General features: G+C 38.8%; 1 protein-coding gene across 3 annotated transcripts in view; it reads right to left on the bottom strand.

Moving 5' to 3' along the window:
• AUH (AU RNA binding methylglutaconyl-CoA hydratase) overlaps positions 1-25,947 on the bottom strand; it is a 99,678-nt gene that overhangs the window by 2,224 nt on the left and 71,507 nt on the right. For all 3 annotated transcript variants that reach the window (XM_048504747.1, XM_048504748.1, XM_048504746.1), the window contains 6 exons: positions 22,500-22,586; positions 20,498-20,590; positions 17,397-17,453; positions 7,895-8,082; positions 2,631-2,681; positions 1,492-1,539 (listed from right to left, as the gene is read on the bottom strand). In XM_048504747.1, coding sequence (XP_048360704.1) covers positions 1,492-1,539; positions 2,631-2,681; positions 7,895-8,082; positions 17,397-17,453; positions 20,498-20,590; positions 22,500-22,586 — 524 coding nt within the window. The remainder of the gene's footprint in view (positions 1-1,491; positions 1,540-2,630; positions 2,682-7,894; positions 8,083-17,396; positions 17,454-20,497; positions 20,591-22,499; positions 22,587-25,947) is intronic.

Below are 25,947 nucleotides of genomic sequence, written 5' to 3'. Positions count from 1 at the left end.
ATTATGTAGGTTGGTGATGTGTTCCATCCATTAAATACATGCAGAAATGTATTGTTGAAGGCTTTCATGGCCGGATTCAACTGGTTGTTGAGGGTTTTCTGGGCTGTGTGGCCATGGTCTGGTAGATCTTGTTCCTAACGTTCCGCCTCCACCTGTGGCTGGCATCTTCAGAGGTGCATCACAGAGGGACACAGTGTGTAACAGACTTCCCTCTGTAATACACCTCTGAAGATGCCAGCCACAGATGCAGGCGAAACATTAGGAACAAGATCTACCAAACCATGGCCATACAGCCCGGACAACCAGAAACTTAGCAAAGATTACAACTGTGTTGCTTTTACAGTAAATATGCTGTTGATTTATGCCAGTTGAAGAACTAGCACACCAAGGGCAATTTCAGATGTAATATTCACAGGCATCTTGATAGGGCCTTCCCCTCCCCAGCAAGAATGGAAGCATACAATAATTGATTAAAATGTGAGCAATCAAGTATATATGGATGATTACATACTGTGCTGGGGAAAATTGTAGATCATCACAAAACAACTTCTGGTTCCCAAGGTAAATTACCCCCCACCCCCCCACCCACCCCATCCGCCAAAGACTCTGAAAGATGTCTTCAATTTAACAAAACAAGTTTATCATCACTTCTAAAAAAAGAGTAAAAGCTTATTTTGGCTGTCAGATGATATAACAAACTCATCCCCAATATTTACAGCTGAGTTAGATGAGTGTCTTTTAGAGTGTCACAATACACATTCATCCCCGAAGGACAAGCTACTTTGCTCTTATGAGAGAAGAGTTTGCTTTTAAGGCTCCTTTTACTGCTCCCTCCAACCCAAGAGATCAATGTCAGAAGTACGGACTTCAGTCCTCACATTTCAGTCAATTGACCTCAGGAGACCAAATCAGCTTATTCTGGATCCTATCTTGATCCAAGATACAGGGAAGTTATTTACTAAGGATCCAAGACCTAGAGAAAGTCCATGGTAGCCTTCCTGTCTGAAAAATCCTGCTGGCAAGTACATGCCTAAAAGGACTCACATTCACAGGGGTTTTTTTTCCCTTAAATGGTATAGGAGCAGGCAGTTTTCTCCATGAACAGAAGCAGTATTAACTCATGAAGAGGAAGAGTCCAGGGAAAAGCTGGGCAGAGTTACTGACAGACTAATAGGCATGATCATTGTCTTCTAATGTAATCCACTGCCAAATCAGTGACTCAGAAGGACAACAGGCCCATTTTATTGGCCAATCACCTAGTGTGCTGATGCCTGGACAAGTTACATGACTGTGGCCTAGGCTAACTGGGTTGCTACTGCTTTTGTTTGCTGCTCGGACATAAGTCATTCTGTGGCAACAGTAAAGGTAAGAGATGAAGGGTAGGCTTGTGAACTGGATACTTTTCCTGGCCACTACTGTTATTCTGTTAATTCAGTTTATGAATAAAGTTTGTGAATATTCCTCAGTCTATTTTTGCACAGAATTACATACCTGAGTATAACAAGCTTCTTCAATTGCTAAACCTGTTAACATATCCACCTGTGAAACAAAAATGTGAAATTTAATGAAAACAATTTCTATACCTGTCAATTATTCTGAAAAATTGTACAAGACAGTAATAGTGAAGGGGGGGGGAGGAGAGAGACATTGTATTTCTACAGTAGCTGAGAGTTGACAGGCTTATGAATCGAAGTTTGATATAATTTTCTATTATTGTCCAATTACATAAACAAAGTATTGTTTTCTATACTGAACTTGTGTCAATGCATGTTTTACCATACACATAATGCCCACTATGCTAAACTATGCCCACATAGAAATTAATTCACTTTTAAAAAATTAGCCTATGATTCTAGTACTACTACTTCTAGCAGTACACACAAAATATGGAAACTTAAGTAACTGACACAAATGTGAAATATAGCAAGAGCAATGGGATTTAAAGTAGCTCAACACTAAAAAGTATATAATATCTTCAATCTTTGGCACAAGATAGTAGCAATTAATGGAGCTCCATCAATGGCTAAGAGCCATATACAGAGGCAGAAAACCTATGAATACCAGTGCTAGGAGGCAACTCCAGGGGTAGGGTGGTATATAACTCTCAATAATAAAAATAAATTAAAAAATAAACATTAGGCAAAGACCTAAGCCATTTGGTGGACCTCCAGGGCAACTGATTGGCATCTGTGTGAAACAATATGCAGGTCTACACAGACTACTGATCTCATCTAGCAGGCTCTGCTTATGTTCTTACAACAATGCACAGAAAGGTATAAAACCAAGGATGTTACAATAGTTTGGGAATTCACTAGTAGCTACGTACACAGTGGGACAGTTGGAAATTTAAGGCTCTGCATAACAAGGTAACAGGGTAGTGCTAAAGTTTTATTCTACCTGTCCTTCTCCCTCCGCAGACCAAAAGTAACCCCCAGCAAGAGAGAAAAGGGGAGATTCTATTTTAGGTGAAGCAACAAAGGGAAGAGAGGGGCTCTGCACATATCTTCCAGTCTTACTGTGTTGTTTCCACACATGCCACTTTATAAACATTTGCCAGGCTTTGATGCTAACCTATCTAGGATTGCCCTATCAACTCTTTTAGATAGTACGCAAAAAAAGAATTTCCTTACTTCCATCCCTTGATTGATAGCCAGTTTTGCAACTCTAATTGCTACAGGTCCCTGAAATTAGAAACAGATCAAACAAAAAGTATTTGTGACAAAAAGTGTTGTAATGTCAATCGCTCCATTAATATCCCTCTAATCCAGACATCAGTATTTATTAAGATAAAATAAATCAGATTCCTACTATTCCATTTTGTTAATAATTTAGCTGAAAAATATAGAACATAAAGAGAAGTTTGGTAAGAGCTCGGAAATAAATCCCTAAGTGTAATTTTGACATGCTGAATTTAAAGGACGACGCTGGACCTAATGGTAGTTCTCTGCATGTGGAAACATTTTCTAAAGAACCTTTTTCAAGCAATATCTTAGCATGTTTTTTTAAAGGCCACTGGATGATCAGAAGCCATAAGTCAAAACATGGAAACTGCTACACAACTCATTTAGCCCCATTGAACTATTTCATTTGCATTGGGAGATTTCTTGAACACTCACAGTTATTATTTACTTTGGAACTATTATATTTCAAAGAATTCAGAAATCTGTAACAAACTAAAATCTTAATGCCCTCTACGATGTACTATTAAGAATGTCTGAATGTTGTTATATAAGGCTGATTATGCACAGGTTGTCCACTGTGCTGCAAGAGCGAATGTCTGTTGCAGTAAGATTTGTTGTATAGGCATATTTTCTCAAGTCGCACTTTCACTTTCCATTCTCGCCATAGCAAGCGAGATCAGATTTGCCAGTGAGCACAACTTTCCCCTGGACATCTTCCCTCCGTCCACAGCCAGCCCATCTTGCTTGACTCTGCCCACTTCCTCTCACTGCTGTCCACACCTATCCCCTTGCCCCCCTTCCATGTTGCCAGCTCTTTCCTGCTTCCTAGTCATCTTGCTGTCATCTTTTGGTAGTCAACAAGTGTAAGTCAAAGAAAAGAAGCTCAACCACACGGGCTTAGCCAAATGCACTGACCTCTAAATTCTCACATTGAGTAATCGCAGTGGTGGCGAACCTATGACACTCCAGATGTTCATGGACTACAACTCCCATCAGCCCTTGCCAGCATGGCCAATTGAGAATTGTAGTCCTTGAACATCTGGAGTGCCATAGGTTCGCCACCACTGAGCTATCGATATCTCGACATAAAAATGACAGAGTTCTTGGTCCTACCATACATACAATGTTCCTGTGCACTCAGCATTCACCTTCCAAGGATGGTGTGAATCCCCCCTCCCAAGCACTACAGGAGTGGCAGATGGTGGGGGTTTTACAGAGCTCATTTACATTCAGGGGACAAGTTGCCATTTCTATGGATAGTATAAGCAGGGTGTCTTTTTGGCTGCACCCCACCTACCCCGCTCTGATTCTGCCCTTCTTGATGATTGGGAGGGCTTTTAAAACTTCATTTCAACTTCAAGAATTTGTACCATATTACAGCTATCGAAATAATGTTAGATCTAATACAGGAATACCAAAATAACAAGTGCCTTTCTCCTCCTCCTCCTCTCTCTGTGTAGGGGAAGGGGAGAGAATATCAGCTCTAGGACATGGTCCCCTTCTTCAGCATGTGGTCTACATAACTGTTTCGGCTCTTTCATTTGCGGGGGGTTATTTTTTTGAAAGGGCTAGAATATCAATATAACTACTATAACAGCAATATTGATATAACAGTAATTTAAAGGCTTTTACAAAGCCAGCAATCATGAGACTACTGGGTGTGATGAGATCTGTGTCTTTGAGAGTTGATGGGCAGAGTTACGAGAACCAGGAAAAGCAGACCTGGGAGAGTTCAGCAGACAAGCTTTACAGTGGGTGTCTCCATGCGTGTAAACAGAGAAATGTGAGGACAGCCCACTACAACCCCACTGCTTAGTGAAGAATCCCAAGGTAAATGTTCCATGCAAAATTGGTCCAAGTCAGCTTCTTTTCGTTTCATCATATTTTTCCCAACTGTTATCCTATTTCCCTGAGGAATCTAATAAAATTTTAGAGTTTTATGGTTGAACCTTGAAAAGCCTCTAGCAGGATAATCTCTTAGATCAAATACAGCAGGGAGAACGGTGGGGAATCATCTCAGTTCCTTAAACTGGTTCAGTTATACATTTTCTTTTGCAAGGTATGGGATGGGGCAATTGAATATGTCCCCCGGCCCTGGCCCAGAAGGTTACATAAAGTAAAGCTGTCCAGCAAAAAGATCAGAAGAAGCAAATATCAGAAGAATTTGGAGAACACTCCTGCCTCTGGGTATAGGGGAGTTAAGAGGTGTCCCAGTGTGACAGCTGCTTACACATATTTAAGTGATTTCATTGTTCTGGTTTGCATCTCCATAGTGTCTAAGGATAGCAGTTGCCACAGAGGAAGCTTTCTGAAATGCTTACAAATTTAAACTACACCTTGTCTCACAGAAAGAACAAACCTCAATTCTGAGTCAATTTGCAGCCATTTCCTGAACCTTCTTTGTAGTGGAATTCTCTGCTGCAATCCTAGTACCTCTATCTCATCCCTCCCCCCCTCCCCCGGCCTTTTGATTCTCTACAAAAGCGGTAAAGAATCTTTTTAAAGCACCAAGTATAATAGGTGAGGCAAGGGGACCCCCCCCCCTTTAAAGGTCCAGACAGTTTCTGGTTTTTACAGAAGCGGAAGGTGTGTAAAAAAGTATGAGAGGCTGCCAGTCTAATTGTGGGGATAGGGAGAGAATAATAGGTGAGGTAAAGGGGAAGGAAGAGAACAACCTCCCCATTCTGAGGAACAAACAAGAAGAAAGAAAGAAGTCGATTGGCAGGGGGAGAAGAAGGGAAAACTGCAGTCAGATGAAGGTGGGGGAAGAAATTTTGTTAGAAGGTGCAGGGGGCCACACACAAAGAAGTCCGGATTGGCGGGATGGGGAAGAGTGCATGAGGGAGACAAAGTATTTAGAGATATAATGGGACACAGTCATTTCTTTCAGGGAGGAGACCTCATGTAAAACTTGTTTCTCAGGCTTTTGTGGAAGCTGCAAGAAAATCTTCTCATGTTATCCTCCTGTAGCAGCACACTGGTGTTCTGTACAATAGAATACAGCTTTTTATGCTGCCTTCTCACCTTCCCTCCTGCTCTCTGCAGTGTCTGAGATGCCTGAGCCTGCTTTGTCAGCCATTTTTTCCCTGATAAGGACTGACTTTGAAAAAGGGAAGATTCGCCTACAGTCCTTTGAGGTAATATAAACTTTCTTGTATCAAAGTACAGGGTTTATTACCCCATGGAATGAAGGATCATTTTGACAAAGTTTCTGCTTAAAACACTTTTTTATTGCTTGTAAACAGTTGGGACTGCATTTTATTCTTTCATTGAGACAAGGTATAGGCACTTTCTCTGACACAACAGAAATAAAGTTACTGAAAGATTTGTTACTCAGGGCACTATAATTCAGGTCTGACCACATCTCCATTCCCTGAAACTTATACTTTCAGAACAGATGTACTGAAGCAGGAATAAGTTTAAGTTTAATTTTAAAATGGTATTTTTCAAGTCTTCCAAGATTTATCTCTATAATTTTGGTTATAATTCCAGGGACCACCTAGACGCATATTTTCAAACATGCTGCAGAAAACCACAGCTTAAGGATTATTGATATAAAGGAAAAGCTTCAAATATTCTCCGTTTAAATTACTATCATTAAAACAATCTCTACTCCTCCCAAGAGTAGCATATTTTAAAAGATGCTGCAAAACAAACATGTGGAAGCAGATTTTTTAAAGGTAATACCGATACATCTCAGCATGCCCAAACTAGTGTGGAACACTGACAGATTAGTTCTACAACAAAAGGAAATAAAGCTATTATAATATCAAACAACTTTTCTAGTGACAATTTCTATGAGTGGCAATTCCTATTACTACCCCATTTTATCTACCTGACAGTTCCCTTTCAGCAAAGTCTTTAGTTATAACCACATGCAGTGTCATGTTTTCTTAATAATGGCTTTAAGTTTATGAAACAGCCTTCCAGAGACTGTACTGAAAACAGTTTGCCTCGTGACTTTTTAAAAGTATATCTTTTCTTAACAAGGTATTCCAGAGTTGTTTGATGCTTGTTGGCATTTGACTGTTCTAATGCTATAGTACGGTTTTTAATTTGAATTTTGTATACAACTTTGGGTCCTGTTTAAGTAACTAAGTATTCAAGGGAATGCAATAATATAATGATATTATGCTAGTACACCAATATTGAACTGTAAACAAATGGACAGTTCAGCAGGATCAAAATGCTGCATTAGACATTTTTTGGAAGATTTTTTTACAAATTTAAATACATTTGTATGCATACAAATCCCATCAAAGTGAATAGAATTTGCTTGTGTTTGGACTTGTGTCTCCAGCTACAAATTGCCTGCTTGACACTTTTGTTTATGCAGAGGAGCTGTAGAATTTACAGCTCAATCCAGGGGGGGGGGAGCTCCATGGTAGCCAGGGATGTCATGGCGAAGGCAGTGTCATGCCTCCTCCAAAAGGTTTTTGGGTGGCACAGGAAGGAGGGAAATTCAAAAAGCTCCCTGCTGCCGAACAGCCCCATAGGCCAAATGGGTTTACAGCACACTTTTGGGTGGAATAAGTCTAAGGCCAGAGAAGAGCCTGATAGAAGTCACTAAAGTTGTCTCCACACTCAGAAATGCCCCTAGCCCACCCCCAGTCATACCAGGGTCCTCTGTTATGCCAGTGTGGTTCTGGTGGAGGCAGCCTCTTCTGGGTTGGGTACTGCAGAGCAGTGTGCTGCTGGCCTGCCACCCTGTTTGCCCTCTCCGTCAGCATAGGCCACACTTACGCAGGTGGGGTGGGCAAACATGTCAGTGCAAGCCCATGCCACTTCCAGGATGCTCCCCCCCACCCCAGATTTGGATGCATGTATAGAGAACTAAACTGGGATGTCTAGAGACAAAGAAATAAGAAAATTTAGCAAGGTGAGAATTAAGGGCACTGCTCTGATGACAGCTTCATAGGAACTGGGGTTACAAACAGAAATTGTAAAAGAAGCTTCAAAGATTTTGCTTTTGTCATACATTGTGAAGGTTAAGCAAACAAACATACGATTCAAAATGTAGACATAATGATGGTACCCTCTAATACTGACACCAATAGCACTACTATGTAGCTCACACATAAGAAGTTTCATTTCTATTTGACTAGAACAGGTTTTATACTATTTTTTTGGTTTCCCAATTTTTATCATCGTTTCTTATTATTTTTCCTTTTCCACAATGAAGTTGCAGGTTAAGTAACACTCTTGACTTGTACCTGAGGCAAAAATTCTGCTGCTAGGGCTAATGCCCTTCTGTAGGCAGCATCCCCTGCTTCATTCTGTTCCACCACATGACTGATTAAGCCTATTGATTTTGCTTCATTACCATCAATAACACGAGCAGAAAAGATTAGTTCTTTGGCCAGAGACACTCCAATTGTACGAGGTAGTCTCTGTGTTCCCCCTGCAAGTAGAAAGAGAGAAAATGCAAAGGTTCACTTAGTCTGGCCTGAAACTAGTGCAATTAAGTATGCTACATGAGAACAAGCATCTCTTGTTCAACTTTAAAAAAGAAACTCAGAATCAGGTGTACTCACTATTATTTGTCAACTGACCAGTAATGCCTCTCAACAAGCAATCAGATTCAATATAATTACAGACATTCTGTGGTATTTAAGAAATGTATTCTTCCTGCCAACCACAGAGGAAAAGTAAAGGAAGTAACATTCAATATTTAAAAGTCACTAAACTATCAAGATATTGTGGAAGAAAGTTTGCACTTCAGAAGAACCAATCCAGAACTTCTGTGATATCTGAACTGAGCTCCAGTTAATTAGCCAGCATATAGCCCTTTACTAACTCTGGAACCTATTCCAAATGTCTGTTTCATCCCTGATTCAGATAAAAAGGAAAAGCAGAACTGGGCATCACTGAATGACTGATGACACCTCTTTCCCAATCTCTGAATGACTTCATAAAAATATTACATAACTAATGTGCATTAAAAATTACATAAACATTTATGTGAACACATCCAGAAATCAATATCAATAGACTAGAATGATATTAATCATGTAAAAATAATACACACAGTAAATAGCTTCTAACCACAAACCTCTATAACTAACTGTGGGGGGGAAATCCTAGTGTAATTTATGTAAATAATAATCTACAGAGACATTAAAATAAAGTATGCACAAAGTCATAATCTGCACAATTAGGAGAGAGAGAGAGAGAGAGAGAGAGAGAGAGAGAGAGAGAGAGTGGTGTTTGATTGCCAATGGATGACAGGCTGAGCACAGCAATAAACTCTCTCTCTCTCTCTCTCTCTCTCTCTCTCTCCTTGGAGATACGTTTCACTGAATGGACCTGTTAATCTTTTATGGGAATTTTCCAAATTAATGAAGTGCAGGATGGACTTCAATATAAAGGCCCAATATAAAGGCCCAACATGCTAAAGTATGTAGTGATTAAAAAGGAAATAAATCAACATTTGTTAACACCATAATGCTCTCAATCTGGTTCTAAATATGCTAATTTCTGAGATTCTTGTTCTGAACACAGGATCTACCAAACACTACTACCTTAAGGGGAACGATAGAAGAATGGAATATACTGAAATTGAAGTTAGTTATTATAATAACAATAACAATAATAACAATAATAACAATAATAACAATAACAATGAGGAGGAGGAGGAGGAGGAGGAGGAACACAAAAATCCAGGTCAGAAATAATAAAATTCTCTATTGTTTCTGGATACATGGAAATAACTGGAAGCATCCAAACTTACTCAGATGTCATTAGCTTTAGCCATTAAATGCACAAAACCTGATTAACAGATTATAAGAGAAAGTACTGCAAGAAGCTAATGTTTAAACATGGAACGTAAATATAATAAAAAGCTTTGTTATCCAGCACTCATGGGGAATGGGGATTGCTGGTTAAACAGAAGTGCCAGACACTCAAGCTTATTGCTGTGCTCAGCCTGTCATCCATTGGCAATCAAACACCACTGCCATGGTAACAGATCCCAAGCCTGCAAAGTCCCTTCCCCCACAAGCCATCCTACACAGCATTTAGAAAATCAGGAGAGCTATCCAGGATCCCTCTTGCAAAGCTGGCTCCAGACAGCTCAAGGCAGGCTTAGGGGGAAAGAGGCATCCAAGGATCACATCAGTTGGCAGTCAAAAGCCAAGCAGTGATCAGAGGCACCAAGATGACCAGTGGCAGGAAGGAATGGCACATGTGTGGGCCCAAAGACACAGGAGTATGGTAGCAGGGAGAAGGAATAATCCATTTAGACAGTACTGGTTAACTGAGCATTCTGGATAATCAAGCTTTTAGTGCACTAAAATCTGGGCTACGGTAATCAAATTGCCTATTAGGATTTCGCTTACAATGTTGATTTACTTTATCCCTTATGGTTTTAATCTTGCCATTTTATCAAATGTGTGGGCAATCCCAGGGGCCCTTCAAATCACTATGCAGAGCATTCACTCAAACGCTGCTTTTATCCAAGGATTTCCTTTAATACCGCCTTCCAGCCAGAGGCATATGGGGGGGCCAAATGGTGCCTGGATACAAAAACCCCTGTGGGCGCCCCCCCCCCCCACTTACCTGAGCCAGCGGGCCTGCGGAAGGCTGTCGCCCACCCCACATCCGAGCTCGTGCCTTCTTAGAGCAGGCTCCAATGGAGGTGGGGTGGTCTGGCAGCATCCTGCTGCGGCCTGGCTGGGCACTCCTCAACCCCACTTCCATTGCTCCGAGAAGGCGCCAGCTCAGAGGTGGGGTGGGTGGCAGCCTCCCCAAGCAGCTGCTTGGTCTCTGGCCAGCCAGAGGCCAAGCAGCTTGCTTGCAAGTCGGGCTCTAGGAAGCGGTGAGGTGACGGATGGAGCACACCATACACCACCATGCCGCTTCCTGGAGCCTGACTCGCAAGTAAGCTGCTCGACCTCCGGCCAGCTGGAGACCGAGCAGCTCACTCAGGCTCTAGGAAGCGGTGGATGGACCACTCCATCCACCGCCCCCTGGAGCCCAACTCACGAGTAAGCTGCATGGGCTCTAGGAAGCAGGTATCCCCATGTCCCTAGGTCGGTACGCCACTGCTTCCAGCACAAAGGCTTCAGTGATTATCAAATCCAATTTAACAATCCTTCAAAATCTACACAACTGGAAAGACAATTCTGTTCACCAGATCTTTTATTTCAAAAAGCCTTCCAACAACAGACTTACAAAGGTGTAACTTCACATAAGACTGTGCTGTCTTACAGTGGAACACTTTATTGTCTTAGTTATTCCTTTTTATTAAATTTGATAACTCTTTGAAAAAAACTTCACTTTTCAATTTTTTGCAGTTTCCTTTTTGGATCAATTTAATTCCTTATACAAAGTTAACATGCTCCATACCACCAGTAGTATCTGCATACTCCTGCACTAGACAAGAACTAATCTAACAATGACTGCAACAGTCAGTTTGAAAAACAGTCAGTTTGAAAAAGGCTACTCAATAATTCTAGTGTTTTACATATTCAAATAATCTCAATTCTTTTGTTAGCTGCAATTCTATAAAAATAACCATAAGCTATTCCGTCGCCTTTCATCAATCATATATCCACCAGCTTACTTTCCTGAACAGCCAGAAAACAACTCCAGCTCATGTCATCATTAATTCCTACAGCACTGATTACCTGACAAATTCAGAAGTTTTGATACAGATGTTTCTTTCTTCAAAGGCAACACAAAACAAATATACCGTATATACTCGCGTATAAGTCGACCCGCATATAAGTCGAGGCACCTAATTTTACCACAAAAAACTGGGAAAACTTATTGACTGGCGTATAAGTCGAGGGTGGGAAATGCAGCAGCTGCTGGTAAATTTCAAAAATAAAAATAGATGCCAATAAAATTACATCAATTGAGGCATCAGTAGGTTAAATGTTTTTGAATATTAATTTCAAAGAAAAACAGTAAACTGGCTCTGTAAGTGGAAAAGAGGGTCAACAAGAACAATATGGCATGAACAATAACTTTAAAAGTACAAAAACCTTAGCTCAACCAGCACAAGAGCTAACCAGCACAAGCTAAAACACAAGAGTTAAAATCCTCCAAAACTGGATTCCTCATCATCATCTGTATGTCCAAATGTAACCCAACTTAGATTTTAAGAGGGATATTATCAGAAATGGAAAATCTACTATTAGCTTCCATTGTAAACAATTGGGGATAGGGCATCCTCTTTGGGGGTCAATAACTTTGGATCCCCGGACCCAAACTTCACCAAACCTGGCTGGTATCATAAAGAGACTCTCCTGATGAGACCAGCCAGGTTTGGTGAAGTTTGGTTCAGAGGGTCCAAAGTTATGGACTCTCAAAAGGGTAGCCCCATCTACTAATAGCTCCCATTGAAAACAATGGGGAATGGGGGCACCTCATTTGGGGGTCCATAACTTTGGACCCCCTGAACCAAACTTTACCAAACATGGCTGGTATCATCAGGAGTGTCTTCTGAGGGTACCCTGAAAATTTGGTGTCGCTAGCACAAAAACTGCGCCCCCTGCTGGCCGGCAAAATAAAAACACACAATTTTTTTTAATGACCCGCATATAAGTCGAGGGTAGCTTTTTCAGCATTAAAAATGTGCTGAAAAATTCGACTTATACATGAGTATATACGGTACCAATTAATTTGTCGTTTATCTGCCCCTTGAACACAAATTCAACTCTTCTGCTGTAGAAGGAACATGTAATAAAACAAATCATACTAGCAAGTAAATTAAGTAATATGCATGAGGCATGACTCAATGCAATTAAAAACATAGCTTGTAGCAACATGAGTGCAACTGAGACAATATTTGGGTGCAAAGGTTCTCTCCCCCACCCTTGTGTGACAAACATAAATGAGCACATACACAACTATGGTGATTATTCATCCAAATTAAGCAGTGATTACACTTGTGATTGTGTGGGTATGTGTCAAGTGTCATAAAGTAGCTTCTGATTCATGGTGACCCTATGAATCAATGTCTTCCAAAATGGGCTGTGGCTTCCTTTACAAGTCAATCCATCTCATGTTAGGATTACATCTTTTCCTACTGCAATTTTTCCCAGCATTACTGTCTTTTTCCAACAACTCTTCTCATAATGTGATCAAGATAAAATACCCTCAGATACAATCATTTTGCTTCCAAGGACAGTACAGGCTTGATTTGATCTAGAACCCGCTATTGGGTTTTTTGGTTGTCCATGGTATCAGCAACTCTCCTCCGGCACTATAGCACAACATTTCAAAGGAATCTGCTTTCTTCCTGTCAGTTTTCTTCATTGTCCAACATTCATATTCGTACACAGTAATGCAGAGGGGAGAGAAAAGGTGCCCCCTGCAAGTCTTATGGGTTTCCTGCTTGCATACAACATAATTTCAAACATGTTTATTTAATTGCATGCTAGTAAAATACAACTAAGGTATCCACAATTAATGTGCATGATACACCATCAAATCATTTGCAACTTATGGCAACCTTATGAATTAATGACCTCCCAAAAATCTTGCTATTGACAGTCTTGCTCCAGTCTGGAAAGCCTAAGGCCATGGCTTCCTTCAATGAGTCAGTTTCATGTTGGGTCTTCCTCTTTTCCTACGGCCTTCAACTTTTCCTAGCATTATTATATTTTCCAGTGAGTCTTGTGTTCTCACGATGTGACCAAAGTATGATAATTTCTGTTCAGTCACTGTGCCTTCTAGGAACAATTCAGGCTTGATTTTATCCACATTTCTCTTTTTAGCAGTCCATGGTATCCATAAAAATCTTCTTCAACACATTTCAAATGAGTCATTTTTTTCTTGTTAGCTTTCTTTACTGTCCTACTTTCACATCGGACATAGTAATGGGGAATATCATGCTATGCATTACCTTGGCCTCCATCAACACTTTTTTACATGTGCACAATAATACATTAATCAATAGTTCAATATTTTCAGTGCCATAAAGGTGGTTTCTTTTTCAGTTGTAAGAATAAAAACCTCCAATGCACCTCAAGTGTAACAACATTCTAGGATCATGCCCCTAGACAACCAGCATGATGTGGTGGTTAAGAGTAGGTGGACTCTAATCTGGAGAACCAGGTTTGATTCTCCACTTCTCTGCAGGAACAGTGGACTCTTATCTGGTGAACCAGATTTGTTTCCTCATTCCTACATTCCTGATGGGTGACCTTGAGCTAGTCACAGTTCGTTCAGAACTCTCTCAGCCTCACCTATTTTACACGGTGTCTGTGGTGGGGAGAGGAAGCGAAAGGTTTTTGTAAGCTGCCTTGAGTCTCCTTACAGGAGAGAAAGGTGGGATATAAATTCATACTCATCTTCTTCTAGTCTATGAAGAGTTCGCCATGTTGACTAACAGACCATAACATTAAGCATTTGATTATGCCTTCTAACATATGACAGTAATTTGAATTTTTTTGAAAACTGGAAGCACAATGTTATATGCTACACAAAAAAGCATCACTACTGGAAATACTTATCCAATTAATTATAAAGAAACTGACTTACTGAAGACAATTTATTTTTTACTTAAGGAAAAAAATGAAAGATATATAAAACAGACTTTTTCTTAACTTAGAAAAGCAGAATTTATTTACCTTTTTCTATTAATACTCTGCTTAGTTTAATTACTTGGGAACAGAAATGGTTGTTCAAACCTTTGCATTGTACACTATTAGCAATTTCTCTTGAGGCCATGTATTCCAAACAAAACATAAAGCAAACATTAACAAATATATGAATAAGATGAAAACTTAAGTTTTCAACATCCAAAGAGTAGTGATAAATACTGAATTTGTTTTGAACAACACTAAGCATTCATATTCTTACATATGAAAAATTGTCATTTAATTATCAATGTAACCTATTTTAATCTAAACTCTTAATCAACAACAAATATGGGCAATGAAAACTCTAATGAAGTAGAGAAGGAAGACAGCCATTCATCTAAAATCCAGAATATTCCACAATTCATGAGAGGCAGTCAACAGTTGCAGACTGTATAACTGTTCAGGTAGGTTCATTCACAAACATTACAATCATCCCAATATTAAGGTTTATGCAGACGTAATGACAGTTCCCTGAAAACCAAAATCTGCGATTCGGAAACCAGTGTTAGGGATGCACAGATTCTCCACTTATATTTCCATTACAGTTTCAGGTGGGCAACCACATTAGATGGCATTAGAAGAGTAGAATTAGTCTAGTATCACCTTAAAAACTAACAAGGTTTCTAGGGTATAAGCATTTGAGAGTCAAAGCTACCTTTGTCAGATACAATTTCCTTCACCACCTTCTTGCTAGCTTAGCCATGCATCTGCATCACTCCATCTGCATCAACAAGTTCTCATTTGAGCAGAAGGCAAACCAAGGTTTGAAGTATTTATTTCAGTGTGAAGGCTTGCATATACATCAATGTACGATAAACAGAAACCAATATAACACACATTGGAAGAGAGGTAGGGATCCACAAAGAGATCTGGGTGAAACCAAGCATATTTGAGCAGATGGAAATGTTCCTTCCATCTCTCAATCAACACAGTTTTTTCACCTTATGAGTGAGGACATGGGAAGGGCAAGATTGTGACTCTAGAACGTTTACTTTTTTCATTATTTGAGCTTTAAGTCACAGAGACAAATAGCTATTGATGTGTATTTTTTCCTGTTAAGAATATTTGCTTGGCAGTACACATCTGTTCATAGATGGATGGTGGCAGCTTTAATTATAAAATAAATGGTCCATTTATGGGTCTTTGGAGTTATTTTGTACTGCAGGAGCAACAGATAATTAAATTAAAAAATTAAACGTAAATAAAAATTTCAACCAAACATGCTAATGGACTCCATGACCAACAGTTATAGAAACCTGTGTGTTTTTAGTAGCCAAGTCTCCTGTTCTAGAAATGACTCTTGTATCATTTCAAATTGATTAGCAGATAGTTGTTTCACCATCACAGTTGTCCCTCTCATGGTGAAAGGGACAGTGCTACCTATGATTCTGCAGTGTCAAAACCTCTTCAAACACATGGAAACCTTGCTACACCAAGAGTTGGTAACTTAACTTATCTCGCATTCAGACCTCTGTTACTAATGCTGCCCAATAAATGTCTGGATTGTTTCATGGCTGTATCTATTTTAATGGGGCTTTGCAGACAGACATTGATCCCCACTCCCTACTCATGACTAACCTTAGCTGGCTTCAGCATGAAACACACACTGGGAGGGGACTGAGAAAGTCATCTATTGTCTGCACAGCTGTTCACTAGCAAGGCAGAGGTACAGACTCCTCCAGGTTCATAATCCTCATGATCACTGCTGGTGTGTTATTAAAATCATAGATGCTACCTGAACAGGATGACAGTAGGAAAAAAATAGAAAACAAGATTGCTGGGACAAATAGAAGTAGATAGAGATAATGAACTTCATGAATTCAGTGGAGGATGGCTGCATTTGGTAAAAAATAAGCAGGATTATTAGAGGATTGGGCAGCCAATCAGCAACTGGGTCTGATGGTGCGAAATCACAGGTGAGCCTGGGACCACTTCCAGAACTCTGTGGTTGCTTGCCCCATGCAGTCAGAGTTCCTTACCGATATACATGTCTGCTTTAAATACTGGGCCCAACAGACACACATAATGTAGCATTTTCCAGTGCATGCAGTTTAAAGAATGCTTTGCATGTTCTGCCTCTCCCTTCATTTTGCATCCAATCAGCTTATTGCTATATAAACAGTGAATTCTCTCAATCTTAGCCTCCTCCTTGGAAGGATTTGATCCCTCAGTTCTGTTTCTCAGATGAGCTAGCCAGGGTGGAAGGTTAAAACAGTACCTTCTGTGAATATCCTGCAGTGTGTTCTCTTGTTGCTGTACCTGGTCTGCCTGGCCTTTCAAGCACTGTTCCCCACCCCTAGAACGAAGCACTTACATGGGAGGAATCCTGTCCTTCCTGTATGAGGTTCTCCTTCCTTCTAAGATGTAGGCCCTGTGAAATGGATGGAATGACTTTCCCCGTGTTTCCAATTTAAGCCTCCACATGTAAAGCTTCCAACAATGTGAAAGTTGCAGGGCTCCTGCTGAGAGCACTGTGGTCCCCCAAATGGAAAGGGTACTATCTTCCTTCTCTTATTGTATTGTGTGGGTGAGTGAAGAGCAGTAATGTCAAGCAGCTGTGCTAGCATTACCATGAATGACTGGCACAAAGGCTTAGGGTTGCAAGGCCAGGGTTGCAATACATTTTTCTAAGGAGGTAGGGGTTCACCACTAGCAATGGTGCCAAAGAAAAATATAATCCTCATTTACAAAATCAACCACAAATATATGAACTGTGTTTAGGTCCCTGTGGTTTCATTCTACATTACAAAATAAACACAGCCTACATTTCTCACAAAGAAATTAGTAGTTAAGCAAGAGCTCTGGGTATTTTTCAAAAACTTAGTAAAGCTGATATTGTAACAAAACACTTGCTCATTAATGGCATATTTCCTTGCACTCTGAAGTCAAGCCAGCTTCTTTCCCCACATATGTACTACATAGCCCTTCCATATTGACAAAGTTAGCTTAAAATGATTTTCCAAGGCTCACATTATTATTCCTTAAACACTTCAGATGCCATTTAATTTTTTCAAAGGAAATTATTTACAATACAATAAGTGTTAATTTTAAAAAGATTTAATGTATCAACAACAAAATCACTAACATCCATTAAATCAATAACATTGCTAAGAAAATGTCATACCTGCTCCAGGAATGATAGCTAACTTGGTTTCAACTAGACCCATTTTTGCAGAAGTCACTAAAAAACAAAAGTTATTTTTTGTGAAATTCACATTTATGACATTAACAAAACAAAGAGGAACTTTTATAAAATATACTACCAATGCTGTAGTTATACTGTACTGGCTAAAGTTAATAACAAATACAAAAGCAAGTACAAAAACAGTATGAAATTAGATCCTTTCAAAACAGGTTCTGTAGCAAATTAATTTTCATACAAGAGGAAAATTAATGCAAGATAATCCATGTGCACAGGTTATGAAAAAACACCAAATTGTCTGACCCCCACATAGCAGGAAACCAAAATTTGTCTGTTTCATAACAGTGTACTGTGATGTATTGTCAAAGGCTTTTACGGCCAGATTCAACTGGTTGTGGTGGATTTTCTGGGCTGTGTGGCCATGGTCTGGTAGATCTTGTTCCTAACATTTCACCTGCATCTGTGGCTGACACCTTCAGAGGTGTATCACAGAGAGAATTTGAATTTGTATCTGCAGAGATAACAGTAAAAATGTTGTAACAAATAGAGTTGCAAAAAAAGTGAGGAATCCCATTGTTCCTTTGCAAATCTATGTACACAGAATCAACCTCTTACCTCTTAAGTGCTGAGTTTCAAGAGGTTCAGTGAATAGAAGATTGTTTGGAGTGGAATAAATCTGCACATGGATCTAAGTGTGAGGATGAGGGGCAAGGAGTAAAAATGAAAGGGAAACGTTTTGAGCAGAATATTCCACAAGTCTTGGGATCTTTCTGTGTACAGTCTGAGATTCATCATATTATTCTTTCACTGGAGGAGAAAATCTATAATGGCAGCAGGCCATAAAAGAGACCGGGCTTGGGAACATTTTTATTAAGTTCCTCTACCTATGAGTAAGGCAGCCATTATTCTGAAAATGAAACCTTCATTTGTTTGTAAATGTTAAGATTATACCAGCAAGAATTACTCTTTATGTAGAAAACCATAATTTAAATCAAGTCTTGCTGATTAGTGATTTAAACCATGATTTAAATTAAATCCACCCTGCTACAGAAATTTTATGTGATGCTGCTCAGCACAAAACATCTGTGAACTAAAGTTATTTACAAATACAGTATGAGGAAGCTAAACAGGAGCCAATTCTACATTTTTGTTTTGCAGTCATTTTTCATGACATACAGCAGCTTATTTTTAATTAAAGGGACACAGTGTAATCAACAGCACAAAAAAAGAGACGCCAAGTTACTTAGGCCAGAGAAAGCTGACAGAGCATTTCACAACCAAGTCTGGATACAAAACTGAATACAGAACTGGGTACTATGACCTGGAAAAGACTAGTCAAGAGACCAGTGATAATTGGTAATCCTGTATGCATGGGACATAGCCACAATTATTTTACATTCTTTTTTTTTTCAAAGACAGATGATCCCTCTCTCTTTTACCTCAGATAATCACGCAAGAAGCCTTAAAAAAAATTAACAAATACAATTTTATTAACAACTTCAGGGAATTAGGTTAGGAATAAACAGGATAGAAAGAGGCAGTTTTTATTTACAGGTATTTAGGTTTTTCAGAGTTCAGAACAGATGGTAATTGGCTTTTAGAAATGGAGATTTTACTATGACCTCTCAACTTTATGGTCAAGTAGGGATTTAAGCCCAGCCTTCATTCCATATCTCATAAGAGTCTTGAAAGAGTCGTGGTTAACTGTTTGCCTGTCTTTGAATTGCTTTAATTAATTGGAACCTTTCAGTGGTAAACCTAAGCACCATAGCCCGCAAGGCAACCACACTATCTTGTGGCAGAAAGGCAAGCTGCTATAAGGAGCCAAGTTGGGCCCCTACAGGTAAAACGGTCTGGGTAGGGCATAAAATAGATTTATCCCAGTTAATTTGACGATCTAGTCCTCTCAGGGCAGTGACAATTATATGGTTAGATAGTAATTCAGAGGAGGGCACAGTAAAAGCCAATTGTAGAGATAAGGGTATAAAATACACTGTAACCTTGAGAACAGAGCGAAGCAATTACACTTGGTGAATACACTTGCAGTAGTGGCAAAGTCAGTGGGTAAGACAGATACTGGTAGTGTGTAGCCCTACATTAGAAAGAGATACTTCCTAGAGCTTGTATGTATGGCTATATGAAAAATAAGTGCCGGTGAGGTGAACAATAGAAAACTAATCGTTCTTTTGAAGTAATGGTAGAACCTTAGAAAGGGTGGTCATGTGGAATTTTGGAACATTTAAAACTTACTGAAGTTCCTTAGATCCAGGTCGGGAATTTACCATCATCTTTTTATTAACCCGGAAATCATTTGTAGTATCAACAACTAGGACTAGCTCAACGATTCCTTTATTTAGGAGCTGGAGTACCTCCTGATATAAATGAGGAGGGGAATAGGTTGTGATCAACTAGTGAACAAGAAACAAGTGGAACACAAAAGCTTAAAAAGTAACCAATTTCATTAAAAATGTTGCTCCAAAACACACATACATACACACACACACACACAAACTGACAAACTAGGTCCCGCAGATTGGGAGGCCAGGCTTAGTCCCGGCCAGGGTCTTCCCTGGGAGGAAGGGATATGTTTACCATAGTGTCATCTGATGTTTCTTACTCAGATCAGGTTGAACAAAGGCTGTGTCAGGCCTGTGCCTGTCAGTTGATGGGTGGCGGGCATTGTAAAGGGGAATGGTTTCGCTTTGTACTCTGCAGGTGCCCAGTGCTCCCTCCTCCACTCTGTCACATGTTGGTTTAGGCAGGAAAATTCCAGCTCATGGAAGAGGAGAGAGAATTCCAAACCTTCTAGAAACAGCTAGGAAGCTTTAGACTCATTATCCACAGAAGGCTGGTGCAAGTGCGGTCCCCATGTGGGACCGCACAGAAGTGACAAAGATGAAAGTTAGATTCAACTTCAGTGAGGTCCTACAATTAAACTTCAGAAGAACTAAAATAAAGTGAAGCTACAGTAATTAATAAAATGCAAATGTCATTAGTTCCAACAAACAAAAACATAACACAAAAAAGGAGATAAATTGCCATCTACACAGTGGTATTCTCATCTTCATGAAATTATGCCTTACCTGCCACTCTAATGTCACAGGCTAAAGCCAATTCTAGGCCACCTCCTAGCGCGATGCCATCTATGGCAGCAATAGTTGGCACTGGAAGATTAGCTGAAAAGGAAAATAGGAATTAACACCACAATAATATTGGTATTTTCAACAACATTTCATTTAAACATCATGGCTTTTTTTTGGTGAAACATTTCATTTGGGATAACTGCTATTTTTGTAGGCAACAATTCTGCTTAGGTTTTTCTATGCAGTAGTTCAATGGCAATCTAAACTTAGACCACAAAGATGTTTGAGTAACCCAAGTCCAATGCAAAAATACATGGTAGAATATTGAATTCCAAGATATACTTTATCACTCTTCACTTTTCACAGTAAGAAGCATCAGATATAAATAACAGTAATTCCAAGCCTGTGCATATGAACAGTCTTTTAGACTCACCAAGTGGCACTGACACAATACCAATAACCTAAAGGTATGAAAAATCAAGGTGAAAGTTTGCTAAGAGTAACACTCTTTTAAAAAATAAAATTAGTAAAGTTGGCTACTATTGACTTCAGAGAAAAGGTATGAGCTTTAACTGAAAAGGATCTGCTTTTTTAACTACTTAAAACAACTGTTTTGCTTCCAAATACAGTAATCAGTATTAATCTCACAAGTCACTGGCTAAAGTAAACTGTCAGAATCTATTTTAAAAATAATTTAAATTACATTTAAATTAAAAGGGGCTGTAAACCAAAAAGGATGCCGGAAAACAGCAAGACAAAAATTTATGTGAGGTTTCAGCCCAGAAGCAAAAAAATTATTTATAATTAGTCTGTGCTTTTAATAAGTATGGATATTCTTAACAAGACAAATACTAACAAATTAAGTTGTACCAGGGAAATAACAAGCTTTCATTGAAGATGTGTAGCTTGTCATCTTGACTGTTACAAAGTATTTTAAAAATTCATGTGGTTGGCCACTAAATACACCCTTTGAAGCAGTACTATAATTAAATCTAACAATAAAGTCTTGGCCTCTATGTGGGTAACAGTAGAAAACCCACCTTCTCTGTGACTTCCAAAGGGTCACCCTGTTGTCTTGTTTCTTTTGATCAGCTTCAACATATTTGACATCTCAAACTCCAGCTCTGTAGCCTTCTTGAAACATAACTGAGGAATAGGACACCAGCTGATCTACAGCTGTTACCCAAACAGCATTTCATGCAATATGCAACATTAACACACCAGTAATCTGTGGTTTCAACAAGTACTGTGCTGTATAGCCACAACTTCATGCTTTGCAAATAAGTGTCAATTAAACATGAAACTTATCACTTAGAATTCTACACAGTAATTTTAACTCACCACTCTAAAATTCAGCTCATAGTTACAACTGCAACTTCCAAGTTAACCACAATAGGAACAATTTCATTTGCAAAAACTACAAATTTAACAAAGTGGGTTGAGATGAATTACAGTTAAGTAAAGACCATCTTGAATAAGTTCATATCAAATAAGTTCAACTGCAGATGGTTCAGGAGCCAAGAAAGATTTCTCAGCAGAAGCCAATATCAGACCATAGTCTTTTAAATTATCTACACCACAATCAGTTGGCTCCAACACTTGAAATAAGTTATATTTTACTTATTTATACCAGCTCAGAAAATAATTGAAGAATTTCTCCATAGTTTCAAATAAGGAATATGATCTTACTGGATTTTATAAAAGTCTACTGTATTAATATTTTATCTTCCAAGCAATTTTAAACACAAATGCAGATCTGCTTCAGTAAACAAGAAATATGTTCTTGTACTCTGAGTTTGGGGTTCCTATGCAGAAAACTATGCATCTCTACTTTCAGAAATTTCACACTAAACAGAGCAGGCTTTTATATGTTTATTCTCTCAGTGTTTCTAATCTGTGATCTGCAACTTTAAAGTTTTGGGAACTTTTACAATGAAATAAAACATGAGACCAGCTATTAAATTAATGTTCGTGCTTATGATGAAAAGGAATTTTTACTTACCTATATCATTAATCGTTGCTCTTGCTCTGGAAACAAAAGAGCTTACTTCACTAGAATGCATTTTGGCTCTTTCTTTAAGGTCAGCACCTGCAAGTGACATTTTATGGTCATATTAATATTAAAACTATAATACTGCTCTAAAATATTAACATATCAACTTACATGAATGATGACATCATTTATACTTCCAAGAAAATTAAACCCGCATTTGCAATGAAATTTTAACAACACAGGCTCTTCACAAGGTCATTTATATTATGTAGCAAATGTAAATATTTATGGAAGTAACTTATCAAGCACAAATGGAATAGGAACGTTTACAGATTTATAGTTTAAGGTGGAATGGGACACAACTGTTCTGTGAAAATAAAATTTAAACTCCAGAACCATGGTCAGGTGATCCATAGAGGCCTACAGACTTCATTTATTCATTTCTCTTCACTGTGACATATGCACTAACTTTTCCCCAGCCTTTTCGAAGCTAACATAATGCAGGGTCATATTTGCACCAACATTAAAGCTAGCCATGGCTAGTTAAACAGCATTTTTCAAACATACTACAGCCATTGTTCAAAAACTCTGGATGATGTAATTATGCATCATTTCTTGCCACATGAACACATTTGGCATGTGAAAAAAAGTTAAAATAAAATCTAAAGTCAAGTATCAGAGCTAAAATAAAGAGTAGGTATTTTTTTGATTTTCAACAATGCATTATGCTTATAACAGGAACTTCCATAGCAAATATTGTCGCAATCTCCAAACCTCAAGCAATGAAAAAAAAATTGTCTTTCAAATAGTTATACATGTTAATATAGGGTACATCTACCTTCAGTTCATTAGCTCAGATATTGTCCCATACCACAACTTGAAACTAAAGGCACACGAAGAGGGAAAGATTTGAACAGGGTGCAAGTTAACTATAAAGTAGGTTTTTCTAACATTTAGGATACCTTCCCTTCTTGAAACAGTCCAGCAGTGTAATAGACACCATGAAAAGAAGGGACTGAATAGTACCTCAAAGGTCTGAGAAAGTCTGCTGCTGTTATTTCTTCTTGCCCTTTTCTCATATTGGTACTTGTATATTTGCTGCAAACACATTACCAAATCTGGCACAAAACAGAGTTTCAATCTTTTTGCTTTTTGTATGGTTTTACTGGCTTCCAGTCTCTCACCTAAACACTTGCTCTGACAATGACTATTAACAATCTGCTGCTTACAATTCACTCATCAATACAATCAAGCAAAGTCCTAAAGTGGGGAAAGGAACTTTTTAAAAGTCACCATGATGACTGGTCAGACTAGTGGGATTGCGAAACAAAGCAAGCGAGCAAGTGATTTTTCTGATGTAATAACAGTGGTGGAATGAATATATAACAACTGGCAAAGTGAGAAGGCTGTTGCCCTACCCTTCATACCCAGCTCTATTGAAATATGGATCTCATATTATTTTCCTACAATATGTGCTGGCAAATGCCAATTCTCATATTTGTGTGTGTGTGTAGCAGAGTGTCCACCTAAAAGCAGGCCAATGGCAAAAGGTCTGTTTGCAAGATTAGATCAGTGAATGAGTTACTCCAGTCAATAGAATCTGGAAGCCTCATGGACCATGGACATGTATCTTGATTACCACACCCCGCCAAGCTACTTTTAACACAATAGATCCTGGAGAACTCCTTGATACCAGACGTTGCATTTCCTCTACCTGTTGATACAATCTCCTTAACAAACGATCCCTTCCTAATGACAAACACTTCAGCCAAATTTAAATACCTGGGCAGAGTCTTTTAGAAGATACTCTGCTCAAAGCCATTCAAGGCTTTCCTGATACACTCAAGAAACAATTGGCTCTACTGTCCCAATATTTAGAAGACAATAGATGAGCTACTAATTAGCTCAACCCAGCAATCCCAGCATGGAAACCCAGGAATAGAAGCTTACTAGCTCCTGCCCCAAACTATGCTAAGGGGTATAAAAATACAGCGCACCCCAAGTTCCACGTTCTCAGTGCTGGCTCTGCAAGCTGGCTCTCCAGGCTGGCTCCAGCTGCTGCTGGGCCCCGCTCTCCATGCTGGCATATGAATCCTTGCCTTCTTCAAGAACTTCTCTGCAGAACCTAGGTAACGTATAAGTCCCCCCTCCCCCTCCTAATCTATCATCCAACCCTATCTTTTCCTCCCTGCTTTTATTTATTTATTTATTTATTTATTTATTAGACTTATAGGCCGCCTCATCCCCGAAGGGCTCGAGGCGGCTCACAATATGGCTATTCTAACGAACAGCAAGTCAGCAGCATAAAACTTAAACCCTTAAAACCTATATAACAATTATAAACAGCAGATAGAGATTAAAACAACAAAAGTTGTTTAAAACAGAAGTTGTTTAAAAACAGGCACCCGATCTGAGGCCAGAACTGTGTGTATGCTTCTCCATGTCTTGCAACTAAAATTTATATTAAAATATTTAAAACTACAATTTGGTCTCTCTAGCATTCTCTGTAGAACATTTCAAAAGCCAATTCTGGTATAGCTGTCTAAAAGATCCCACCTAGCCTACCTCTCCCACCTAGCCTACCTCTCCCCATTGCTACTTTAAAAATATATTCTAACTGTTAAGCTAGGTAACAAGGATGAATATGAGAAAGGGAGGATGGTACAGAGGGGCATCGTCTTGGCCATGATGCAGAATTTTGCACTGTTTATTAACTTTAAGAATTGTGGGTATCACTGGTCTGATAACATAAGTTTCCAACTGTCAAGACAGAAGTTGCTGCTTCAGCAGTTCCTTAATTCTCCTTTGACAAGTCTATAAAGTGTACACTTCTACTGTCATTGGGAAAGCAACTAAAGTTGCTAAAATGTCCTTATAGTATAAATCCACATTATATTAACTCTATCAAAAACAAAAAAATAAATTCTTTGTTACTGAAACACCAAAATAATAAAACACAAATATATATTGCATAAGGACAACTCATTAGACTTATTTATTTGGAACATTTCTATGCTACCTCAGCAAAGTCCTCCTTGTGGAAGCTTGCAATCAAAATAATATGATCTAAAACAACAATTCATTACAGAAGTCATTAAAATGGTAAGACCACAAGTCATTCAACACATAAGCTTCAAATGTTATATTAATATCAGACTGCAGAACAGTCTTATTATTTTGTTTAAACATGCAAGGAAATTAACAGAAGGCACTTATACAGTATAATTTGCTTCGTACTCCACTTTGCTTATGCAAACATGACAGGACAATTAATCCAAGCATGAAGAGATTTCAGATGAACTGTACTTACAGGTTCCTGCTACACCTGTATTTTATCTTCAGAATGCACAATGACTATCTTATTTATACAGTAATTCAAATATGCAAATGCAGATGTGATTCATAATACCTATTATCTGGAAAGCATTACTGTGTATTAATATACACATCCACAAAG

Source organism: Sphaerodactylus townsendi, linkage group LG07, assembly GCF_021028975.2.
Source record: "Sphaerodactylus townsendi isolate TG3544 linkage group LG07, MPM_Stown_v2.3, whole genome shotgun sequence".
In the NCBI taxonomy this organism is placed as follows: Eukaryota; Metazoa; Chordata; class Lepidosauria; order Squamata; family Sphaerodactylidae; genus Sphaerodactylus; species Sphaerodactylus townsendi.
The sequence above is the reverse complement of the archived record's forward strand: the minus strand, read 5'-3'. Positions and strand labels throughout refer to the sequence as shown.